The sequence below is a fragment of the Mauremys mutica genome, chromosome 8 (genome assembly GCF_020497125.1).
Source record: "Mauremys mutica isolate MM-2020 ecotype Southern chromosome 8, ASM2049712v1, whole genome shotgun sequence".
NCBI lineage: Eukaryota > Metazoa > Chordata > Testudines > Geoemydidae > Mauremys > Mauremys mutica.
The window spans coordinates 69731976-69754729 of record NC_059079.1 but is presented as its reverse complement, the minus strand read 5'-3'; the positions used below and the strand labels follow the sequence as shown (position 1 = coordinate 69754729).

Below are 22754 nucleotides of genomic sequence, written 5' to 3'. Positions count from 1 at the left end.
AGAAGGCAATCAATCAGGAATACTCTAATGACATAGTATTATGTGGCTATGATGAAGGGCCTATATCCTATGTGGCACATTTTAGACTATGAATTATGTGATGAGGCAGCAGAGATGCTCACTCAGGAAGGTATGTCAGAACCAGCACCTCCTCTTTTTTGTCCAGTCACTTTCACCTTGTTGCTTGGCAAGCTTGGAACCCTCTGCTTCTTTTTCCCCTCTCTCTGTGCTAGAAGCAGAGACCAGAAGAGGGACAAAGCAAGAAGGTGGAAAGAAGGATAAAGGAAAAAAAAAAGAGTAACATTTTCAAAAGGAACCTAGGCATTTAAGTGCCTGAGTCTCACTGAAAGTCAGTAGGACTTCAGCTCCTAAGTCATTTAAGTGCTTTCACATTTTTTACCCAAGGATAATCATAAAGAACTGAGGCGAGGGACCTGGAGGTAACTGCCTGAGTTTAAGAGCCAAGCCAAGACTTCTACCTTGCTTCTAGGCCTCCTTCCCAATTCTCCTCTGGGCAGGCCCCAGGATTTCCCAGCAGCATCTCAGGCAAAATCTCCTTCACAGACAAACTTTTCCTCTGCTACTCCACATATGAAAGAGATGGCCTGGCTTTTTATATGCCTCCCGCTCTCAAAGCTGGAACAAGGAGAGCCCCTGTGGTTCTTTAGGGACTCTGGGAAAGGGAGAGCTAGTTCCCTCCTCTCCTCATTCTTATGGCTGAGATCCCAGCTGGGGTTGAGATTGGGGTTTCTCTTCTTTCTCCAAGGCCCTGCTGCCCCTGTGAGCCTCTCTGCCTCAGGCTCCTCTCTCCCCATGTTTCTCCCATTTGGAAGAGCTGTTGATCTACTAGCAGCTATTGTGTAGCAGGCTCAGCTGCAACCCCTCTCCCAGGCCCTCTCAGGCTTAAAAATGGTCATGCCTATGTCTGTGAGGAGTCAAAAAGGCAATTCTGAGAGCTATCCTGTGGCTGTTGCCAGAACAACCCCTTACTATGGACATACAGGCAGCAGTGGGCTCTCTGCTGCCCATTCTGCCACTTTTCATCCCTGCTCGCTCTGTGGCCTCTCCAGCTGCCCTCAGTTCTGGATCCCCTTCCTGCAAGCAGCTGGCAGTGTTGTCTTGCTCTTTTGCTTGCCCTCTACTGCCCACCTTAGCTCCACTCACAAAAAATATAAATCGAAGGATGAGCACATAGGGTGGCTCCTTTCTTGGAGAAGGAACAGCTGTATCCAAAGTGGACCCTTGGGAAAGAATTACCTTCACCTCCGTACCTGACCAGGCAGAACCCATATAGTCAGAATTCTGTCCGCCCTGGGGTGGAAATGCAGTCTGCTGTTACTGTGAAGGATGCTACTAGCCACCTCAGCTTAGGAAATGCTGCTCAGGGGGTTTCCTGTTCTAGAATGGTGCAGCAAGCATACAGGAGTGCTCTACATCAGCAAGGCACCGGGAACTCCATCTTACTGTTAAACTGAGCCTTTTTCAGTGGGAGGAAAGTACCCTGGCTTTATTTCCAGGATGAACACAATATCCAGGTGGATTGGCTCATCAAGGCATACATTTTTAACAGTGAGGGTAATTAACCACTGGAACAATTTACCAACGGTCATGGTGGAGTCTCTGTCACTTATGATTTTAAATTCAAGATTGGATGTTTGTCTAAAAGATCTGGTCTGGAAATTGTTTTTGGGAAATCTTATAGCCTGTATTGTACAGAGGGTCAGACTAGATGATCACAATGCTTCTGGCCTTGGAATCTACAAATCAAGAGGGAACTAATCCCAGGGGAATGGAGCTTGAACTTGAAGGCTTTCCAGACCATTTGTCAATATTGAGGCTGTCCAGCTGACCACTGGTTTGCCAACAGAAATATGCAAGAACATCCAGGTTTTGCTCTCAGCTGTTTGACCAGTTGGCCATAGTGTCAGATGCTGTTTTGATGAATTGGGGGGCAGAGATGGCTGCATTTTTCCATCTTTTCTTCTGATTCTCCATATCCTCTGCAAGATCAAACCAGTCAAAGTGGAAGTAATTTTTCTCTGCATTGCTGGTCAGGCAGTTGGGCGCTGTTAGAATGTATCAGTGAGAACCCATTTCCTCCTCCAAGAGCCAGCTCACTTTGTGCATCTAGGACGTTGGAGAGTGAATGAATACCAGTGGCTTCAGGGATGGGGTGTCTCCCAGATGCTGGGCGATTGTCAAAAAGTGTTACAAGGATTCCTACACCAGGATGTAGAAATGAAGCTGGTGTGGTGTTTAACTAACGGCTTCTCCTCTGGTGATTGCATCACCCTTCGGGTTACTACAGTCTGTTCCTCAGGGTTTTAAAAGTGAAAGATTAAGGCCATGCAAGTCTGTACATCTGCTACTTCCACAGCCAGGGGCTGGCCTGTGCTCTCCATTGGTTCGATTCCTAACAATTCAGTGTGAAGTTTTCAAACCCGCTTTGCCCAGTGGGATGTATTAGTCTTCAGGTGTACATGCTACAGCCATTTGAACCAGCTGGGAAAATGTCCCTCTGCCAACTTTGGATGAAAGCGACTACATCACTTCTGCCAGGAAGGCTGATCCAGAATAGCTTTGATTATTGATTCTCTTCCCAGGGCTTTCATTAACCCCATTCTTGTGTTCCTGAGGTTAACCTGAGGTTTCATATTAACCAGCCAATTATTTTGCCATGTTTTTTATTCTGCACGTTTCACAGAGGCAGAAGAGGCTTTGGAGGCTGTAGAATTATTGGGTTAAATTTGGATCTCCTTAAAAATTTCAGAACTGACAAATAGCTGTTGGTGTGTTCCAAGGGCCCTAAAAAGGAAAGAGGCTTCCAAGACTACAGTGTATAGGTGGCTTCAGGTTTGTATCTGCCTAGAGCAGAGGTCAGCAGCCTTTCAGAAGTGGTGTGCCGAGTCTTCATTTATTCACTCTAGTTTAAAGTTTTGCGTGCCGGTAATACATTTTAACGTTTTTAGAAGGTCTCTTTCTATAATTCTATAATATATAACTAAACTGTTGTTGTATATAATGAAAATAAGGGTTTAAAAGTGTTTAAGAAGCTTCATTTAAAATTAAATTAAAATGCAGAGCCCCACGGACCGGTGGCCAGGACCCAGGCAGTGCAAGTGCCACTGAAAATCAGCTCGCATGCCATAGGTTGCCTACCGCTGATCTAAATGGACAGTCCATATAGATTTTGCCCTTTTTGGCTCCCATCTCTCCCTGCAATATTTATCCACACAGCCACCCTAGATGCTTTTCAATTTCAGAAGATGGTAGCATGTGAATTTAAGAGGAAAAGCAGCGACTGTACCAGCAACAGGGCAGGGGGAGGGGGGACAGTGCTACCACATAAAGGAGCATTAGGAGGTTCTTTCAAATGAACCTGTGCACCGAATACTCTTATTGACACAGTGCCCAGGGGAGTTTCAGCTTCTCCCTTTCGGTGATGCCAATGGCTCAGAGAAGCAGTTCAGCTGCAACTCCTGACATGAAACTGACTCAGCAGGGACTGGAGCTCTCAGAAGCAGCCCTTAAGACCCGGGTCCCTGTTGCCCAAAAAACTCATATCGCTGCTTCTAGGGACCACTGCGTTCCCCACTGCCTTTGAGATGCAGATCCCCTGCGATGCAAGACCTACCCAGATCACTCCGCAGTTTGCGCATTTTAAACCTGAACTCTCCTGGGGGCTGAAAGCTGCCCAGACGGGGGGCCACTCTCGCCCAAGCTGAAGTGCCACTGTGTTAGGATGCACAGAGACAGCAAGAGCCTCCCTGTCTCCATCTGCCCTTTCCAGAGGCTGCAAAACCCATCCAACCCCACCACCACCTGCCCAGCTCAGGGGCACCAGGGCACAACCCCCTCCTGGGCTGATGCAGTGCCAGAGAAGGGGAGAGGAGAGTGGGATCATGAGGCGGCAGCAGGGCCATGCAAAGAGGGGGGCCAGTTGCGACTCACAGTGCCTTGCACCAGTCCAGGCTCCCCTTTTAAAGTCCAGGGGCCAGGAGAGAGTCATACAAGCTGCTCATGCAGCATCTGGGAGCCCTAACGCAGCTGCTTCCCAGAGCCCAGTCCCCCCAGTGCTCCCTGAGCCCCGTGGGCAGGGGCTTTGGAACTCACATCCAAGATCACCGAGGTGCCTTTCCACTGCACCGCGGGGAAGAATCCCTGGCCAGCGGCTGCCTTCTCTTCCTGGAGGAACTCCCTATCGGAGAGCAGCGGGCTGAGTGGGGCCGGCAGCTGTCTGAGCCGCTCAGCCCACTGCCGCTCTGGGGTCCCAACCACCGGCCCCACTCAGCCCACTGCCAGCCTGGGGTCCCAGCCACTGGCCCCGCTCAGCCTGCTGCCGGCCTGGGGTCCCAGCCACTGGCCCCGCTCAGCCTGCTGCTGGCCTGGGGTCTCTTTCACCCTGGCCGGCAGTGGGCTGAGTGGGGCCGGCGGCTGAGACCTCGGCTGGAAGCAGCGTGCTATTAAAAATCGGCTTGCGTGCCACCTTTGGCATGCATGCCGTAGGTTGCCGACCCCTGGCCTAGAGTATGAGTTAGCAGGTCCTATCTCACTAGACCAAAGAGCAGGCCACTTGATCAGAGGCTTCTCTGCATATTGGCCAGAGAAGGCTGTCTCTTTGGGTAGGAAATCTGTAGGGCTGCTGTTTGGTCTGTGCCCCTTACATTTGTGTTACATTATAAAACTTGAAATCAATTAGAAGTATGGTTACAATATGCGTGCAAATGGGATGATGTCTTTGAGCTCCTGCCAATTGGGCAGAATGGCCTGTGGTGCAGATTTAGATAACCCCTGCTTCAGTATTTCCACTTCTTCATGGCTAGGGCTCTTTCTCCCCCAGCTATGCAGAGTATCACCTCCTGGAGCCTGTACACTGGAGTCAAGGTTCACCCAGGTTCACTAGTTTACATACAAACACAGTGCTGTAGGAGCAAAGCAAACTGCTGTGGGCAGAAGGCTTGTTTTGAACGGTTGATGTAGAGATGAATTTATTACACGTGATTAGTAACATCTGCAAATCTAATCTGAATGATTATCATTTTATTTGTATCAACTTAACACCTGGGAACCCTAGTCATGGACCAGGACCCCATTGTGCTGGGCACAGAACAAAAACAGTCCCTGCCCCGTGGAGCTAACAGTCTAAATAAGATTTACAATTAAACTGCTAACTTTTTTGGCTTGTTTGTGTGAGAACTATGATTTTTGGCTTAAGAGGCAAATTTTGTTTTTGGCTTCCATACTGCTGATGTTTCCCTGCATTGGGTTCTACAAAAATCCTGAGGGAAGAGAGAGCAAAATACTGGGTTACTAGGCACAAATTTTCATCTCTTCTAGAAGAAGAATCTGTTGGAGCAATAGTAATCTGTTCATTGGCTCTCTCATTGGCCCTTGGTGATACATGTTCATTGGGGGAGGCTGAAGGAACTTTGAAAGAAATTTGAAGGGATTTTTTGGTGTCTTTATTTCTAGGAATGAACGTTCTGTTTCTGATAACAAAGCCTTAATGGTAGTAACAGAAGACCCACTATTGTCTATTTCTCCACCACCCTGTCAGCCACTGATCAACCGGACTGAGTCTCTCAGGTTAGCAAACATTGATTTCCAAGTGCTTGTTTTTCAGTTTGTAATTATTGTGTGAATTCTGTGTACATTAAAGGTGCCAGACTGGCAGCCAAGGTGCCTGGCATTCCTTTGTTTATATCCATACTAGATACATTGTGATCAGTGGCAACACAAGCTTCCCCACTGTTCTACAGGTGTGTTTGAATCCTGGTTTAGCTGGCATTTGTAAGTTACAGATGTGGGAAACCCAATATAAACTGGGTTGCTTTAAATGGATCTTAGTGTGTTAAACCGGTGTAACTTTGTGTGTGGACACTCTAACATCCATTTACACCAACCTGACCTATATCAGGTTATCGACACTTGTAATTTACAAGTGCAAGCTAAACCAATAGAAACCATGCTTAAACCAACGTTAGAGTGCCCACACACAATGTTGCACTGGTTTAATTAACTCAGTTTAACTTTTCATCTTTAGTTAAACCAGTGCGCTGTTTTGTACCAAGATGTAGACAGTCTGACCTAGTAGTCAGAGCAGGAGTCAGGTTTAGTGGGTGGTGCTGGTGTCCAGATAGAGGAACCAAGCCACAGGGTCAGTACCAGAATCAACTACCAGTTACTAGATCCAGGAAACAATGCTGCGGGTCAGAACCAAGGTCAGATACCAAATGCCAGAGCCAAGGGTCAAGCTTGAATCAGGGTCAGAAGTCAGAGGCTGGGGTCAGAGCCAGGACTGGTCACTAATGATTGGAGGTGAGGTGTAAGGGGAGGAACTTGAGGAGAGGCACAGAGCAGGAGCATGGTGGGAACAGGGGTGAGGCAGGAGCATAGCAGGAATCAGGAACAGGGTTGGGTGTGGGAGGCAGGCACAAGCAGGGTCAAATGCAGCCACAATAGGAAAACACCTTGTTGCTTGGATAAATTTCCTGTGCCATCTTCTGGCTCAAATAGTATGGATGGACCAATCTGTGGAGCTGGGCGATCCTCCAATCAGGGCTCCCATGGATGGCGCCTTGGCTGAGCCATAGTCCTACTAGCTCCTCAGCCCACCAGATTTCAGCCGCCATGGGGTGCAGCCCAGGACGCAGTGGCTCTCTGGAGACTCCCAAGCCTGGGTTCAAGACCCAAGATGTCACATGCATCTTTTGTGTATGGACTAGGCCTTAGCTCCCACTTGCTCAGCTGACTTGCCTCCCTTTGACCTATGAGACATTCTAGATTGTCCCATAATGCATTTGAGCAGGCAGCAATGCAGTAAGGATGGTGGCTTGCACTTGATGGGATCAGAGGATTCCCTAGGATGCTGGCCCAGTGCTGAATCAGCAGCTGGAACCTCCTACCTGTCAAGCATATGTCTTCCCCCCAAGTCAAGGGGCTCTCATGAGCATCTATTCTGCCTGACTCCTGACAAAAAGAAACATTGGGGGTTTGTCCTGCGCTTAGCACAAATGAACTAGAATCCTGGGACTGTTTCCAACAGAAAGCAGCTACTTCTCCTTCTCGGCAATTCAGCAGACCCCACTCTTAGTAGCAGCACTGGGCTTGAGCTTTCATCTTCCGTTGAATTGAGAACAGCTGAGAGGTAGCTTCATGGAGAGGATGTGGGCCCATCCTTTTTGGTTGCTAGGAAAGTGGAGCAGCCAGCAGGGAGCTGGGAATGGGTTACTGAGCACTGAAGACTATTGGCCTTCATGCATACAAAGAGGTCAGTTCCTGGTGTGGGAGGGAGAGGGGATTATCTGTGGAGTTTAGGGTAAGAAAGGTGGGGAAAGCATTCAGGGGGAGCAAGAAGAGCCATGGAGAGTAAAGAGAGAGGGGTCGCAAAGAGAAGAGGGAGCAATGGGAAGAGGGAGCAATTTTTCCAATTGCCCAGAAAGTCCAGTGTATTTCTCTGCAGGATGGGGAACTCTAGGTGACTTACTTTTACTTTTTTCTCTGTTATATAAGAAAAGCAGTTCCCCATCTTCCCTATCCCCTGTCCTAAGATAATCAGAGACTCCCAATTCCCCTGGAGGCACTGGACCCTCCATTCTGATGCTGTTAGGTGGGATATTGACTTTCACTCACCATCAGCCTTCGCTCACTTGGAACCAGCAGCCTAGCCTACTTACTGCTAGAGACGAGTAACAATCATAAAACATTGTAACAATTCTCTGAGCCATCCAGTCCACCACAGATCTGCCTGTGTCCAAAGCTTTTCCATTAATAAAATTATGAAGTTAGAAAATTTATTATAAAATGGATTTAGAGGCCAGTTAAAGACAGAGATACACAGGTCATGACTTTTTCCCTTAAACATCATAAAGTAAACAAAGATATAATTGAAGTAGCTAATACTTTCTTTGCCTTGATGGAAGAACTGGAATTGTGTGATTTCTAAAGATGTGAATTCATCACTGCATATTTTTTTCTTTTCTTCTTTATTTCCCCTTTACTCTATTAAATTTAATTTTTGAGTTTATAATCTAATTTTATTCTTGAGTTGGTAGCCTTGTGATTTAAATTCTCAATATTCCCCCATTGCTTTCAGGATTTGTGTCTGTTTAATTATATATAGGAACCACTGTAGGTGGAAAAATCCAGTCCAATATTAACACATGGCAGATATTAGCTATGAATTCTCTTTGAACTTGTGACTAACACTCATGCCCCAGTGTTAAAAGGAACACAATATAAAATGTTAAGATGAGCAAAACCCTAACATTAAATCGCAATAATTTTCAAGTGGATTGTTAAAATGCTGCTCAAAACCCAAGACGTTTTGACTCCTTTTTTTAAAGACATGCCTAATTTAATGTTGCATTTTACAGATTAAATCACGAACTTCGAGGATGGGTTCATAGGCATGAAGTGGAAAGGACAAGGTCTAGAAGAATGTCAGAAAACCAGCAACAGAAAACACAAGTTGTCCAGGTAGGTTTGTACTGCTGAATCATTAGCAGCACAAATTAACTGCTGGCAACATGATCAGCTTTCCTGAGATATGGCTCATTCCACAAGGGTTTTGTGTGTAGTGAAATTGATCAAAGATTAAATGTAAAAGAAAGCTGCAGATTGGTACAGCAAAGGGTTAACACACTAGTTATTTCTGGAGTCCCTGGTTCATAGAATCATAGAAGATTACAATTGGAAGAGACTTCAGGAGGTCATCTAGTCCAGCTCCCTGCTCAAAGCGGGACCAACCCCAACTAAATCATCCCAGCAACGGCTTTGTCAAGCCGGGCCTTAAAAACCTCTAAGGAAGCAGATTCCACAACCTCCCTAGGTAGCGCAGTCCAGTGCTTCACCACCCTCCTAGTGAAATAGTTTTTCCTCATATCCAACCTAGACCTCCCCCACTGCAACTTGAGACCACTGCTTCTTGTTCTGTCATCTGCCACCATTAAGAACTGCCTAGTTCCATCCTCTTTGGAACCCCCCTTCAGGTAGTTGAAGGCTGCTATCAAATCCCCCCTCACTCTTCTCTTCTGCAGACTAAAGAAGCCCAGTTCCCTCAGCCTCTCCTCATAAGTCATGTGCCCCAGCCCCTAATCATTTTCATTGCCCTCCGCTGGATTCTCTCCAATTGGAGAATGTCCATGTCCTTTTCGTATTGGGGTGCCCAAAACTGGACGCAATACTCCGGATGTGGGCTAATGAGTGCCGAATAGAGGGGAATAAACACTTCTCTTGATCTGCTGGCAATGCTCTTACTGATGCAGCCCAATATGCCATTAGCCTTCTTGGCAACAAGGGCACACTGCTGACTCATATCCAGCTTCTCATCCACAGTAATCCCTAGGTCCTTTTCTGCAGAACTGCTGCTTAGCCAGTCGGTCCCCACCCTGTAGCTGTGCGTGGGATTCTTGCGTCCTAAGTGCAGGACTTTGCACTTGTCCAGATTTCTTTTGGCCCAATCCTCCAGTTTGTCTAGGTCACTCTGGACCCTATCCCTAACCTCAAGCATATTTACCTCTCCCCCCAGTTTAGTGTCATCTGTGAACTTGCTGAGGGTGCAGTCCATCCCAAGATGTTGAACAAAACTGGCCCCAGGACCGACCCCTGGGGCACTCCGCTTGATACTGGTTCAACTCTCAACTTGTTGAAGTTCACAACCAAAAATGGTCTCACCTTAAGTTCTTGGCAGATATTCGTCCACATCACAGAACTGCCATACAGTTCGGCATGGTTGTAAACCGCTGTTCAAGGGATGCCAGGACTGGCGTAGCAGTGGATTTGGCAGATAAGGATTGAGTGGTGTTACAAGAGCTGTGAATGAAAGCTGTAGATACCTCCTCGACTCTATACCTTGCTTGAGTTTTGTCTTTTGTGAATAGTAAAATCAATATAAATAAACTTTCAAGATAGAGACCCAAAGGAGAGTGTTGAGACTGTAAATCTTTTTGTACTTAACCTAATACATGTGGTTACCTCTATATCTGCAATGATTCCTTTTATTTCTCTATGCTTGGTGTTATAGACTGAGCTGGCAGCAACATCGATAGTTAAGATTGCCTGACTCTTTCCAGCATAAATCACTGTTTTCAGATGGTTTTTACTTTGCCATAATTTAAATAATCAGGCTGAATTTTTCCATGCTTGCACTCTGCTTCAGGCTGAACTAAAAAAAACATCATCAAAATTAGTTCAGCCATTTGAAAGAACAAGATTATGCAAAACAACCGTTTTCCCTGTTTTAAGAAAATATTTCCAGCTATTTAATTGAAAAGTTTTAGCATCTGTGTACTTTGGAGCAGGAATTTCAAATTTGGTGAGGAGATGGTCCTAGGGCCAGGGAGGTGCTTTTGGCTGACCTCATGAAAATCCATCCAGCATTGGCAGAGTATAGGCTTCTGAAAATTGTCATATGCACAGGCCCAATAAAGCTTTTTAGAGGCTTGCTGCAAAAATCTCTGAAGATTCCATCTGCACTAAACATATTTCCAGCTCTGCTGACTTTGATCTGCACCAAGGGTACTGCCAGGGCCCACTCAGTCTCCTACATGGCCCAGGCCCAGATCTAGAGCTCCAGAGAGGATGAAGGTGCTGCAGCAGCAATGTGCCCCTCCTTCAACCTTGGTATAGGAGCCAGAGGGAAACCTTCCACTGATGGGTAGTGTGAATTCTGTGCACTTAAAAGTCCTTATTATCAAGTTACTTTACCTTAGGAGCAGGAAGAGCATCAGTCTCATGCATCTGATAAAGTGGGTTCTAGCCCACAAAAGCTTATTCCCAAATAACTTTGTTAGTCTCTAAGGTGCCACAAGGACTCCTCGTTGTTTTTGCTGATACAGACTAACACGGCTACCACTCTGAAACCATTCTGTAGGTGTGACCTCTGTTCTTCTTTGGGTGCTTGCTCATGTCCATTCCATTGTAGGTGTGTGTGCTCACCACATGCGCTGGTGCCGGAAGTTTTTCTCTCAGTTCTGCTTTCTGCAAGGCCTTGACAATGGATCACTATCCAATGCCTTCCTCCTGTCATGGTCAGGCGACCTGATGTATACCTTCCCACTAGTCCCACTGATCAGCAAGGTCCTCTTGAAGATCAAGAGGGACAAGGGACGAGTCATTATGATCGCCCCCGTTTGGCCTTGCCAGCATTGGTTCAGCACGCTCATGGACTTAGCAGTGGCAGCCCTGTGGACACTTCCCAGCCACCTGGACCTGCTCTCTCAGAATCACGGACGATTACTATACCCGAACTTCGCCTCTCTCTACCTCACAGTGTGGTTGCTGAATGTCTGAACCCTGAGGAACAAGCCTGCTCTAGTCAGTTGCAGCAGATCCTCTGGGAGAGCAGAAAGCCCTCTACCAGGGCAACATACCTGGCAAAGTGGAAGCGCTTCTCCTGATGGGCGTTGGAGCGGAATATCTCTCCAATCCAGTTGTCTCTACAATCCATCCTAGATTACCTGCTTCACTTAAAGCACCAGGGCCTTGCATGTTCATTGATCAAGGCCATATCAGCCTTAGTGGCCATATCAGCCTTCCACCCTCATGTCCAGGGGTAGATCAGTATTCTTGCACGAGATGATGATCAGGTTCATGAAAGGCTTTGAAAGACTTTTTCCACTGGTTTGGGACCCAATTCCCCAGTGGGATCTCAACCTAATCCTCTCCAGACTCACAGGCCCTCCCTTCAAACCTCTGGCTTCCTGCTCCCTTTCACCTGTCATGGAAGGTTGCATTCCTTGTAGCTATTACCATGGTGAGATAAGTCTCAGAGATTAAAGCCCTCACATCAGAGCTGCTGTACACAGTGTTCTACAAGGATAAGGTCCAACTGCATCCCCATCCAGCCTTCCTGCCAAAAGTGGTGTCACAATTCCATGTCAACCAGGATATCTTCCTGTCATAGGTCTTCTCCCCCACTTGGAGCTGTTGGGTTCCAAGATGGGGACCTGCATGGGCTCCTCTAAACTAATCCTAGTCTAGATCCGGTTCTGCTGCCACCAGTTAAGTTTAAAGTGGGTAACACACTGCCTGTCCCCCAAACTTCCCTTGGGGAACCCAGATTCAAACCCCTTGAATCTCACCAGAGAGAGAGAAACAGCCAGTTCCCCTCCCCCCCTTCCCCCTCTCCTTCCCTTGAAATGCAACCAAGAGAAGAATCAATCAAGTCCTAAAAAGAAAAGAGTTTATTAAAAGAACAAAAGAAAGTACACTATTTCTGTAATACCAGGATGGAACAATACACAGGGTCTAACGTATAAACCTGGAGAGATTTCTCCCTCCCCCTTTCTTTCTCAGTAAAAGCAAAGTAACAGCAACAGAAATAAAGATATTCCTTGAGCAAAACACAGAATTGCAAATGTAGAAATAAACTTATAATACTAGTTTGCCTTTTTAACACTTACTAGCCTGAATAGATGAACAATACTGCAGAAATCTTGGAGGACTTGAAAAGGTGTCTGGACTCCCTTAGCTCCAAAGAGAGACTCAACTCAAACAAAAAAAAAAACAGAAAAAAACTTCCCTCCACAGAGATTTGAAATTATCTTGTCCCGGATTGGTCCTCTGGTCAGGTGTTCATCAGGTACTGCTTGTTAACCCTTTAAAGGTAAAAGAGACTTTAACCCTTAACTATCTGTTTATGACACGCCCCCCAAATCGCAGACAGTGGGGGAACCACACTGGCGGTGATTTCCTCCTAGAACTTTAAAATAAACAGATTAATAAAACACATGCACTCTTACATATATTACTAAGTATGTAAACAACGAGATATTTGACATTGAAGAACACTTTTTATACATTTGACCGGACATACTTGGCAACGTCCTTGCCCATCCCCTCCCAGTTTTTGGTTCTGTTCACCCCAGAATGACCACTGGGATGATCATGGACCAAGCTTAAGAGCTTGTCCCGGTACTTAGTTGGAACTACCAACTGTTTTTGAGGATGCTGGCCTTCCTGGTGTCCACCAGAAAGAATCTTCTTATATAAAAGTCCTTGTTCTACAACAAACTGGGATCGATTAGAAGAGCTGAGAGGTGGTGGGTTGCTCCGTGCCGCCGCCCAAGCTATCTTAAGGCTGTCATCGGCTTCCTGCTCAGTCTGGAACTGTTCCCTTGAGGCTGGAGACACCAGTTCCTCCTTAGACTGTGGACTTGGGCTTGGTCCCTCTGGAAGCGATGTAGGTGATGAGGTTGTTTCCGTTGACTGTGGACCGCTCTTCGCTGGTGCACAAGGTGATATTTCAGGCTCGAACTTTAGCGTTCACAAGATGGGGACCTGCATGGACTCCTCTAAAGTAAAATCCTAGTTTAGATCTGGTTCTCGCTGCCACCAGTCAAGTTTTAAGTGTCTGACACACTCCCTGTTCCCCCAAAAACTTCCCCTGGGGAACACAGATCCAAACACCTTGAATCTCAACACAAAGGGAAATAATCCATTTCCCTCCTCCCCTCTCCTAGTACTTAGGAGAGATACCTGGATTCAAATTCCTTGAATCAAACAAAGAGGGATTTACTTTTCCCCCTCCCCTTCTTCCCCCTTCCCTTGTCCTTGGGAGAGATACCTTGATTCAAACTTCTTGAATCAAACAAAGAGGGATTCCCTATCCCCGCCTCCCTTTCCCCTAGTCCTTGGGAAAAATACCTTGATTCAAACTCCTTGAATCAAATAAAGAGGGATTCACTTTTTCCCCCTCCCCTTCCCCTGAAAATCCAAACAAGGGAAGAAATCAATCAAGTTCTAAAAAAGAAAATATTTTATTAAAGAAAGAAAAAAAAGTACACTATCTCTGTATTACCAGGATGCAAAAATACAGGGTCTAACTTATATACCTGGAGAGGCTCTCCCCCCCACTCCTTTCTCAGAATAATCAAAGTAACAGCAAACAGAAATAAAGATATTCCTTCAGCAAAACACACAATTGCAAATACAGAAAGTAACTTAAAAGACTAATCTGCCTTTTTAACTAATACTCACTATATTGAATAGAAGAGGCTATTTCAGGAAACTTGGAGAACTTGAAGGATATGACTGGCCTCTCTTAAATCCAAAAAGAGACTAACTCCAAACAAAGAAACACAGACAAAGGCTTCCCTCCACAGAGATTTGAAATTATCCTGTCCCTTGATTGGTCCTCTGGTCAGGTGTTCATCAGGTACTGCTTGTTAACCCTTTACAGGTAAAAGAGACTTTAACCCTTAACTATCTGTTTATGACACTTCCAGAACCAGATCTTTGGTTCTGTCCAAAGCCTCACACATCCAACGAGGAGAGGCATCTGCACACCCTTGATGTCAGGCATGCCCTGGCTTTCTACCTGGAGTGCACCAAGCCCTCCACAGATCTACTGAACTCTTCATTATGGTGGCTGACAGGATGAAGGACCTCCTGGTGTCTTCGCAGAGGATTTTGGCTTGGATCATCACCTGTATCGGTACTTGCCACCGATAGTGATGGCTCATTCCTCAAGGGCTATCCAGGACATCTGTAGAGCCACAATGTTGTCATTGGTACAAACATTAACGACGCACTATGCCATCACCCAGCAGGCCTGAGATGATACTGGCTTTGGCAGAGCCATGTTCATGAACTCCTATCTGCCTCCAGAGGTACTGCTTGGGAGTCACCTACAATGGAATGGACATGAGCAAGCACTTGAAGAAGAAAATATGGCTACCTTTCATAACTGTTGTTCTCTGAGATATGTTGCTCATGTCCATTCCATGACCCACCCTCCTTCCCCTCTGGCGGAGTTCTGGGAAGAAGGAACTGAAGGTGAGGGCAGCAGTGCCCCTAATACCAGCACATATGTGCGCTACTCCAGAAGGTGCCAGAGCTGGTCCCCTACGGATACCACTGAGGGAGAAACTACCGGCACCAGTGCATGTGGTGAGCACACACACACCTACAGTGGAATGTAGATGAGAAACACATCTTGAAGAACAATAGTTACGAAAAGTTACCCTCTTTTTCTCGTTCCTACGCGTGTGATCTTGCATTTGACTGTGTCAAAACATGTTTTGTTTGATTGGGCCTGGCTTACCAAGCAATCAAGGTCACACTCTATCAGTGACCTGCTGCTGTCATTATTTACCACCTCACCCAGCTTTGTGTCATCTGCGAACTTTATCAGCAATAAGCTTATACTTTATTCCAGAGTATGGATAAAAATATTGAGCAGCATAGGGTTGAGAACCAATTCAAACAGTATCCCTCTGCAAATACAACTCACTGATGTTTCCCCGGTAATAATGAAGGGCCAGATCCTAAGGTGGTGAAACTTGGCATAGCTCTGTTTAAGACAATGTGTCCACATCAGTTTACACCAGCTTGTTGTGGTTAAGCAGCAGGGTTCCTCCCTCTCCAAGTCCATGGGGGGCCATCCTGCCTCACTACGTCCCAGCATGTCGCCTACCGTGGGGAATTAGTGGGGCGACAATAGCTTCAGTCTGTGTTCAGGGGGGTGAGCAACAGACACAGGTAGCCCAGGCCCTTAGTCAGGACAGGGTAATGAGTCTATAGCTCAGGCCTGTGGTCAGGGCTGAGCAACAACTGGAGTTAGTTAGCTCCGGGCCCTCAGTCAGGCAGGGCAATCAAGGTCTATGGCTCGAGCCTGTGTTCAGGGCCAAGCAGCAATGGGTTCGGGCATCCTATCTCCTGTGGATGGCCGACAAACACTGGCCTCTTGGCCGAGAAAAGGGGAGAGTGCCACCCCAGAGTTGGGGAGGACGCAGGCCCGCCCACTCCACTGCATCCTGGTCTAGGGCCCTAACAGTGGAAGAGTGGTCTGCCACGGGGTCAGCAGGGACCCTGACTGCAACATGCTGACCTAAGCTCAGGTAGTGCTGCAGCCAGATTAGGGTCGGCTGCCCCTGGGCTACTTCCTAACTCCCCCTCAGGTTGTACCTGGGACTGTAAAGGGCTCTTCAAATCATCAGGGTAGAAGGCCTGTGGCAGTCCTGGCAACTTTTCTGTGGGCTGGGCAACATTCGGCTCCGGCGGCCCCAGCCAGTCCTCAGCTCCCCAGGGGCCTTCAGCAGTCTCCCAGCTGGAGAGCGAGCAGGAGGCGACTGTTTCTTCCGGCAGCTGCAGCCCAACGGAGCTCCCAGACCCGCCTTTTCTACTTCCTGTCCCGTCCACTGACTTCCAGCGAGAGGGATGAGCACAGCCTGACTCCGTCCACCAGGGTTCAGTGAGGGGTTCCTCCCACTGCGGGTCCGTGGGAGGCCACCCCGCCTCACTACACAGCTGAAGAACTGCACTGTGTTTTGAGATCCATCAGTTAGTAGTATTTGATCCATTTAATAGGGACCATATTGATTTTTTATACTGTTATTTTTAATTAGAATGTTGTGTTGGCTATTTCTGCAGCAGTTAAATCATTCTGCAGTGGAAAAGATTTTGGCTCCTATACAGGGTCTTTCATTCTTGAGGCATCTAATTAGATACTGCTAATGGAGTAGCTGCTGGGAACACTGCAGCAGTCATGTGTTCACAGTAGCTTGCACACAGACTTTCAACATTAGCATCTGTTTTATGAGGCGATGGAACGTTAGTCAAGGTGTCATGCTTTATTCACTATATTTGTTAAAGTTCCCTTGAGCTTTACATTTTACCGGTGATAGCCACCTGCGACTGACAGAAAGCAGTGGGCTTAACAATTCTTCTTCCCAAAATGGCACTTCTTAAAGTGAAGCAGTCATTTTCTCCCTTTCCCCCTAAGTAATTTATAGCCTTATTGTCAGACTTGGGCATAAACCCAGCTGTTGGACTTGAATCTGTGATCACCTGTCTCAGATTTGTGCTGCAAGGTAATCCGTACTCACCAATTGTTGGCGACCTGGTTTCATATACAGTATACTGTTGAATTCAGTGAGACTGTTTGTTGATTTCCCTTTTGTGTGATGTGATTTATTTTTCCCTTTTCAGAGCTCTACAGGGGAGAATGCAGATTCTCAGTTGATCGCCATGCCAAACACAGACCCCAGCATCAGGTAAGTTAGGACAAATCCTGTTCATCTGGATTAGCGGTGTTTAGATATTCTGTTTGGTTATTACCTTACACATACCTGTTCTCTTGCCCACCTCTGAATACCCCATCTGGCTCTCATAATTTGCCTCAGACGTCATCTACCTCTACTGGCAAAACTACTGACCCTTATTAAACTAGTGTATTTGAATCTTTCTGTTCACTCTCTGGGGCATTTAAGTTGGAGAGACCCTAGTGTTATGGCTCTTTCTCCTTTTCCTCTAGCGTTTCTATCAATGACTCTTGGAGTCCTCCTCTCGCTCCACTGAGTCCCCTCCTAAGAAGAGAGAACCTTCAGAAAAAAGCATAGGGCCGGTCTTGGTGAGAAGTCCATCCATCAATCCAGTCCCCAAGCTAGGAAGATGCCTGGAGGACTCTACAGGAATATTCAAGTGCTCAAAAAGGCTACAAAGTGTAGTAGCTCCAATAAGGGAAGGGTTTCTTCTCCTTGAGAGCATTCCAGGGACCCTCATCATGAGAGAGAAGGCTTCTATGCTAGAGCCAAGAAAACCTAAAACAGACAAATAGCTCTCTCATCTCCTACTGATCTTCCCTGCCCACTCTTCTTTGGAGGAAGGGGAGTTTTAAACGTCTCCTCCTTTGCAGGATCCAAGACAGCGAGACCAAAAGCAAATTGACAAAAAGAAAACATGTTTTATTGGACCAAAAAGATATTGTCTCACCCACCTTGTCTCTCTAATATCCTGGGACACTGCAAAAAGAAAGAAAGAAAATATCCTTTTTAAGAAGGCCTCAAAACCAAACCCAGCCAGCAGAGTTTCTGATTGTAGAAAGAAGGCAGGCTGTCTCCCTTTCTCTTAGGTCAGGGAAGGAGCCGCTTCACCCAATTCATAAGGCCCTTACCTCAGAGCCTTGAGTCTGAGCAGGCAAAGTCTCTAGAACTCATATCAGGCTTATTGATTAAAAGTATAACCAATTGACCAACTACACTTGTATTTTGTTATGAAAAATGTTCAAGACGCCAAACAAGCAAACTTAGCCAATTTTGTTGCTAAAAGTAAACTACAGTACAGTATAGGAAAGAAAAAGTTACTATATTACTGATCCTTCTGGGCAGGTGTTTCTCAGAGAGTGCCAGTTCACATTACACAGAAGATGTGCTCCCTAAATAGGTCCCCAAACTGCCTATATTTACAGTAGACCTGATTACAAGTTAAAAGCACTCTATACGTCACCCAAGACTAATCTTCACCAATCAGCTCGTTAGCTTCTTTTTCTGGTACTATGGCATACCCCTTATCTCTTGTTTTTTAATACATCATTCCAAACCAGTTGGGCCATGAAGGCAGTCCTTACCTGTACCAGGTAGAACATAAGAACGGCCAATACTAGTTCAGGCCAATGGTCAATTTAGCCCAGTATCCTGTCTTCCAATAGTGGCCCATACAAGATGCTTCAGAGGGACTGAACAGAACAGTGATCCACCCTCTTGTTGTCCACCCCCTGCTTCTTGAAGTCAAAAGCTTGGGAAACCCAGGAAATCAGGTTGCATCCCTGACCATCTTGGCTAATAGCCTTCATGAACTTATCTAATTTTTTTTTTAACCCCGTTGTTTTTTTGGCTTTCACAACATCCCCAGGCAATGAGTGCCACAGATTGTTGTGTGAAGAAGTACTTCCTTATGTTTGTTTAAAATCTGCTGGCTACTAAATTCATTGGGTGACCCCTGGTTCTTGTTATGTGAAGGAGTAAATAAATCTTCCTTATTCATTTTCTCCACGCCATTCATGATTTTGTAGACCTCTATCATATCCTCCCTTAGTCGTCGTCTTCCAAGCTGAACGGTCCCAGTCTTTTTAATCTCTCCTCTTATGGAAACTGTTCCATACCCCTACTAATTTTTGTTCCTCTTCTTTTTGTATTTATCAACATTGAATATCATCTGTCATTTTGTTGCCCATTCATCCATTTTTTGGAAATCCCTTTGTAACTCTTTGAAGTCAGCTTTGGACTTAAATATCTTGAATAGAGTCATAGGACTGGATGTGACCTTGAGAGGTCATCTAGTCCAGTCCCCTGCACTCATGGCAGGACTAAATATTATCTAGACCATCCCTGACAGGTGTTTGTCTAACCTGCTCTTAAAAATCTCCAATGATGGAGATTCCACTGTGACACTTTATACCCCAGAGGAGTGCTTTGTAACCCCCATATTCATCATCTATATATAATTGTGATATTGCAATAAAGCATGCCATGTGAGGTATCAGGGGAAAGGTTATGATCTGCTGAAACCCATTGTCCCATCTAGACATGTGTATCACTAAGGCATATAAAATTATAAGAATTGTGTTGTATAGTTTTCACTAAAATATACTGTGGGTTTGGGAAGCACCCAGATACTAGCTCTCCAGAAACAATGACAAGGGCGGTAACCAATGCTGGGTGGGTGCTGACCAGACACCACCAGCCATTGTCCAGGAGAGGAATTACAATTCTCACTCACAGGAGACACACTGGGGTATTGGCAAAAAGAACAGGAGTACTTGTGGCACTTTAGAGACTAACAAATTTATTTCAGCATGAGCTTTCGTGAGCTACAGCTCACTTCTTCGGATGCATAGAATGGAACACACAGACAGGAGATATTTATACATACAGAGAATATGAAAAGGTGGAAGTATGCATACCAACAGAAAGAGTCTAATCAATTGAGATGAGCTATCATCAGCAGGAGAAAAAAAACGTTTGAAGTGATAATTAAGATGACCCATAGAAGGTGTGAGGAGAACTTAACGTAGGGAAATAGATTCAATTAGTGTAATGACCCAACCATTCCCAGTCCCTGTTTAGGCCTGAGTTAATTGTGTCTAATTTGCATATTAATTCAAGTTCAGCAGTCTCTCTTTGGAGTATGTGTTTGAAGTTTTTTTGTTGCAAAATTGCCACCTTCAAGTCTGTCACTGAGTGGTTAGAGAAATTGAAGTGTTCTCCCACTGGTTTTTGAATGTTATGATTCCTGATGTCAGATTTGTGTCCATTTATTCTTTTGCGTAGAGACTATCCGGTTTGGCCAATGTACATGGCAGAGGGGCATTGCTGGCACATGATGGCATATATCACGTTGGTAGATGTGCAGGTGAACGAGCCCCTGATGGCGTGGCTGATGTGATTAGGTCCTATGATGGTGTCACTTGAATAGATATGTGGACAGAGCTGGCATCGGGCTTTGTTGAAAGGATAGGTTCCTGGGTTAGTGTTTATGCTGTATGGTGTGCGGTTGCTGGTGAGTATTTGCTTCAGGTTGGGAGGCTCTCTATAAGCGAGGACTGGCCTGTCTCCCAAGATCTGTGAGAGTGAGGGATCATCTTTAAGGATAGGTTGTAGATCTTTGATGATGCGCTGGAGAGGTTTTAGTTGGGGGCTGTAGGTGATGGCTAGTGGCGTTCTGTTATTTTCTTTGTTGGGCCTGTCCTGTAGTAGGTGGCTTCTGGGTACTCTTCTGGCTCTGTCAATCTGTTTTTTCACTTCAGCAGGTGGGTACTGTAGTTTTAAGAATGATTGATAGAGATCTTGTAGGTGTTTATCTCTGTCTGAGGGATTGGAGCAAATACGGTTGTATCTTAGAGCTTGGCTGTAGACAATGGATCGTGTGGTGTGTCCTGGATGGAAGCTGGAGGCATGTAGGTAAGTATAGTGGTCAGTGGGTTTCCGGTATAGGGTGGTGTTTATGTGACCATCGCTTAGCACAGTAGTGTCTAGGAAATGGACCACTTGTGTGGATTGGTCTAGGCTGAGGTTGATGGTGGGATGGAAATTGTTAAAATCACGGTGGAATTCCTCGAGGGCTTCTTTTCCATGAGTCCAAATGATGAAGATGTCATCAATGTAGCGCAAGTAGAGTAGGGGCGTTAGGAAACGAGAGCTAAGGAAGCGTTGTTCTAAGTCAGCCATAAAGATGTTGCCATACTGTGGGGCCATGCGGGTACCCATAGCAGTGCCACTGACTTGAAAATATATATTGTCCCCAAATGTGAAATAGTTGTGGGTGAGGACAAAGTCACAAAGTTCAGCCACCAGGTTAGCCGTGATATTATCGGGGATACTATTCCTGATGGCTTGTAGTCCATCTTTGTGTGGAATGTTGGTGTAGAGGGCTTGGGTATTACTGGGGTATTGCTTCATCTTGTGACTCAGCAATGCCCACCAGCCATGCCTGGACTTGTGTTCCCCAAGCACACGGACCAAGGGTATAAAACTGAACACAGTGGCCCCATGCTTCGCCTTTTCTCCTTCCCCACCTATGCTGAAAGCGACAAAGATACTCAGAAGACTCCAACAGAGGAGACTGGCCCAGGTTTCAAGCATAACACCTGTGTCCTATGAACTGCAATATCCGGTGGGGTGAGAAAACTGCTTAATCTAGATGTTGCTCAGCCTAACAGGGTTGAGAATTTAGGTCCGTCTGTATCCTATCCCTACCCTCCAGCATATCTACCACTTCTCTAAGTTTAGTGTCATCTGCAAATTTGCTGAGGGTGCAATCCACACCATCCTCCAGATCATTAATGAAGATATTGAACAAAACCGGCCCCAGGACCGACACTTGGGGCACTCCGCTTGATACCAGCTGCCAACTAAACAGGGAGCCATTGAGCACTACCCATTGAGCCTGATGGGATAAGGGTGCAGGTGGAGGATTTGTATGAATCCTTGACAAAGCCCTTGCTTGGATTATTTAGTTGGTGTTGGTCCTACTTTGAGCAGGGGGTTGGACTAGATGACCTCCTGAGGTCTCTTCCAACCATAATCTTCTGTGATTCTATGATTCAATGTTGGTGAAGTTGGAAAACTCTGAGATGTGTTCCCATGAGCTAAAAATGTAGTTAGTGGACAGGAAGACTAAGGGGCTATGTAATGCAAGCTCGTTGGCAGATGGACAGTTGGTCTGAGTATGAAAAGAGATCCAGCGGGGACTGGCCTAGGCATCAGTCCTGGGATTGGGAACCAGTAGAGGTACCCGAGAAGTGGGATTGAGGTAAACCCACAGTGAGGGGAGCAGCTGACCCAGGTAGCCCCTGCTAAGAGATTGTAAAGACCTGAGATGCAACATTTATAGGAAACAGGGCATAATGCCTAAGGATTGATGAAGTAAGGTTTGCCCAGGACAGAGAGACGCACGCATACTCTGTGCAGCCAAGAAAGCAGCCAGCAGTTCAGGCTCAGATTGTGAATTATGTGACAGAATTTTTGAAAGGGAAGATATGAAATGGCTCTGAACTGTGGATTGGAAACGGTAAATTGACTGATTAGAAACTGTGCAGTAAGAATCATGGAAGTGCCCGGTAGAACAGTTACCAAGGTGATGAGAAATATGCTGGATCATCTATGGATAACAATTGTGGGTTTGAACTTCCTTGAGTCACTGGGTAAAGTGAGCATAGAGCCCAGCTTGAGAACAAAGGATTGGAAGGTGTGAGGTTGGGGATAAGTGTTGGATTCTGGAGGAAGTTCTCACTTGGGAACTAAGACGATGATACGGAGAGAAAAACACAGAGCCTGAACACGAGTGCACTACAGCTTGGCTGGGCTCTGGGCTGACCAGAATGGACTATGCTTTAGCCTTTATTTCTCTGTGCTAACCAATGAGCATCCTGTGCAGTGTTCTAGTGGAGTAATACAGGCTACTGTTTGACAGTGTTGTTTGAGTCGCTGCAAATACTTGCTGAGGTGCATTAATCCCTGAAGAGTGGACAAGTG

At 46.0% G+C, this 22754-nt stretch overlaps 1 protein-coding gene across 4 annotated transcripts in view; it reads left to right on the top strand.

The window, feature by feature from the left end:
* ATF6 (activating transcription factor 6) overlaps positions 1 to 22754 on the top strand; it is a 401392-nt gene that overhangs the window by 199008 nt on the left and 179630 nt on the right. For all 4 annotated transcript variants that reach the window (XM_045028792.1, XM_045028791.1, XM_045028790.1 and 1 more), the window contains exons 11-13: positions 5473 to 5586; positions 8376 to 8478; positions 16933 to 16997. In XM_045028792.1, coding sequence (XP_044884727.1) covers positions 5473 to 5586; positions 8376 to 8478; positions 16933 to 16997 — 282 coding nt within the window. The remainder of the gene's footprint in view (positions 1 to 5472; positions 5587 to 8375; positions 8479 to 16932; positions 16998 to 22754) is intronic.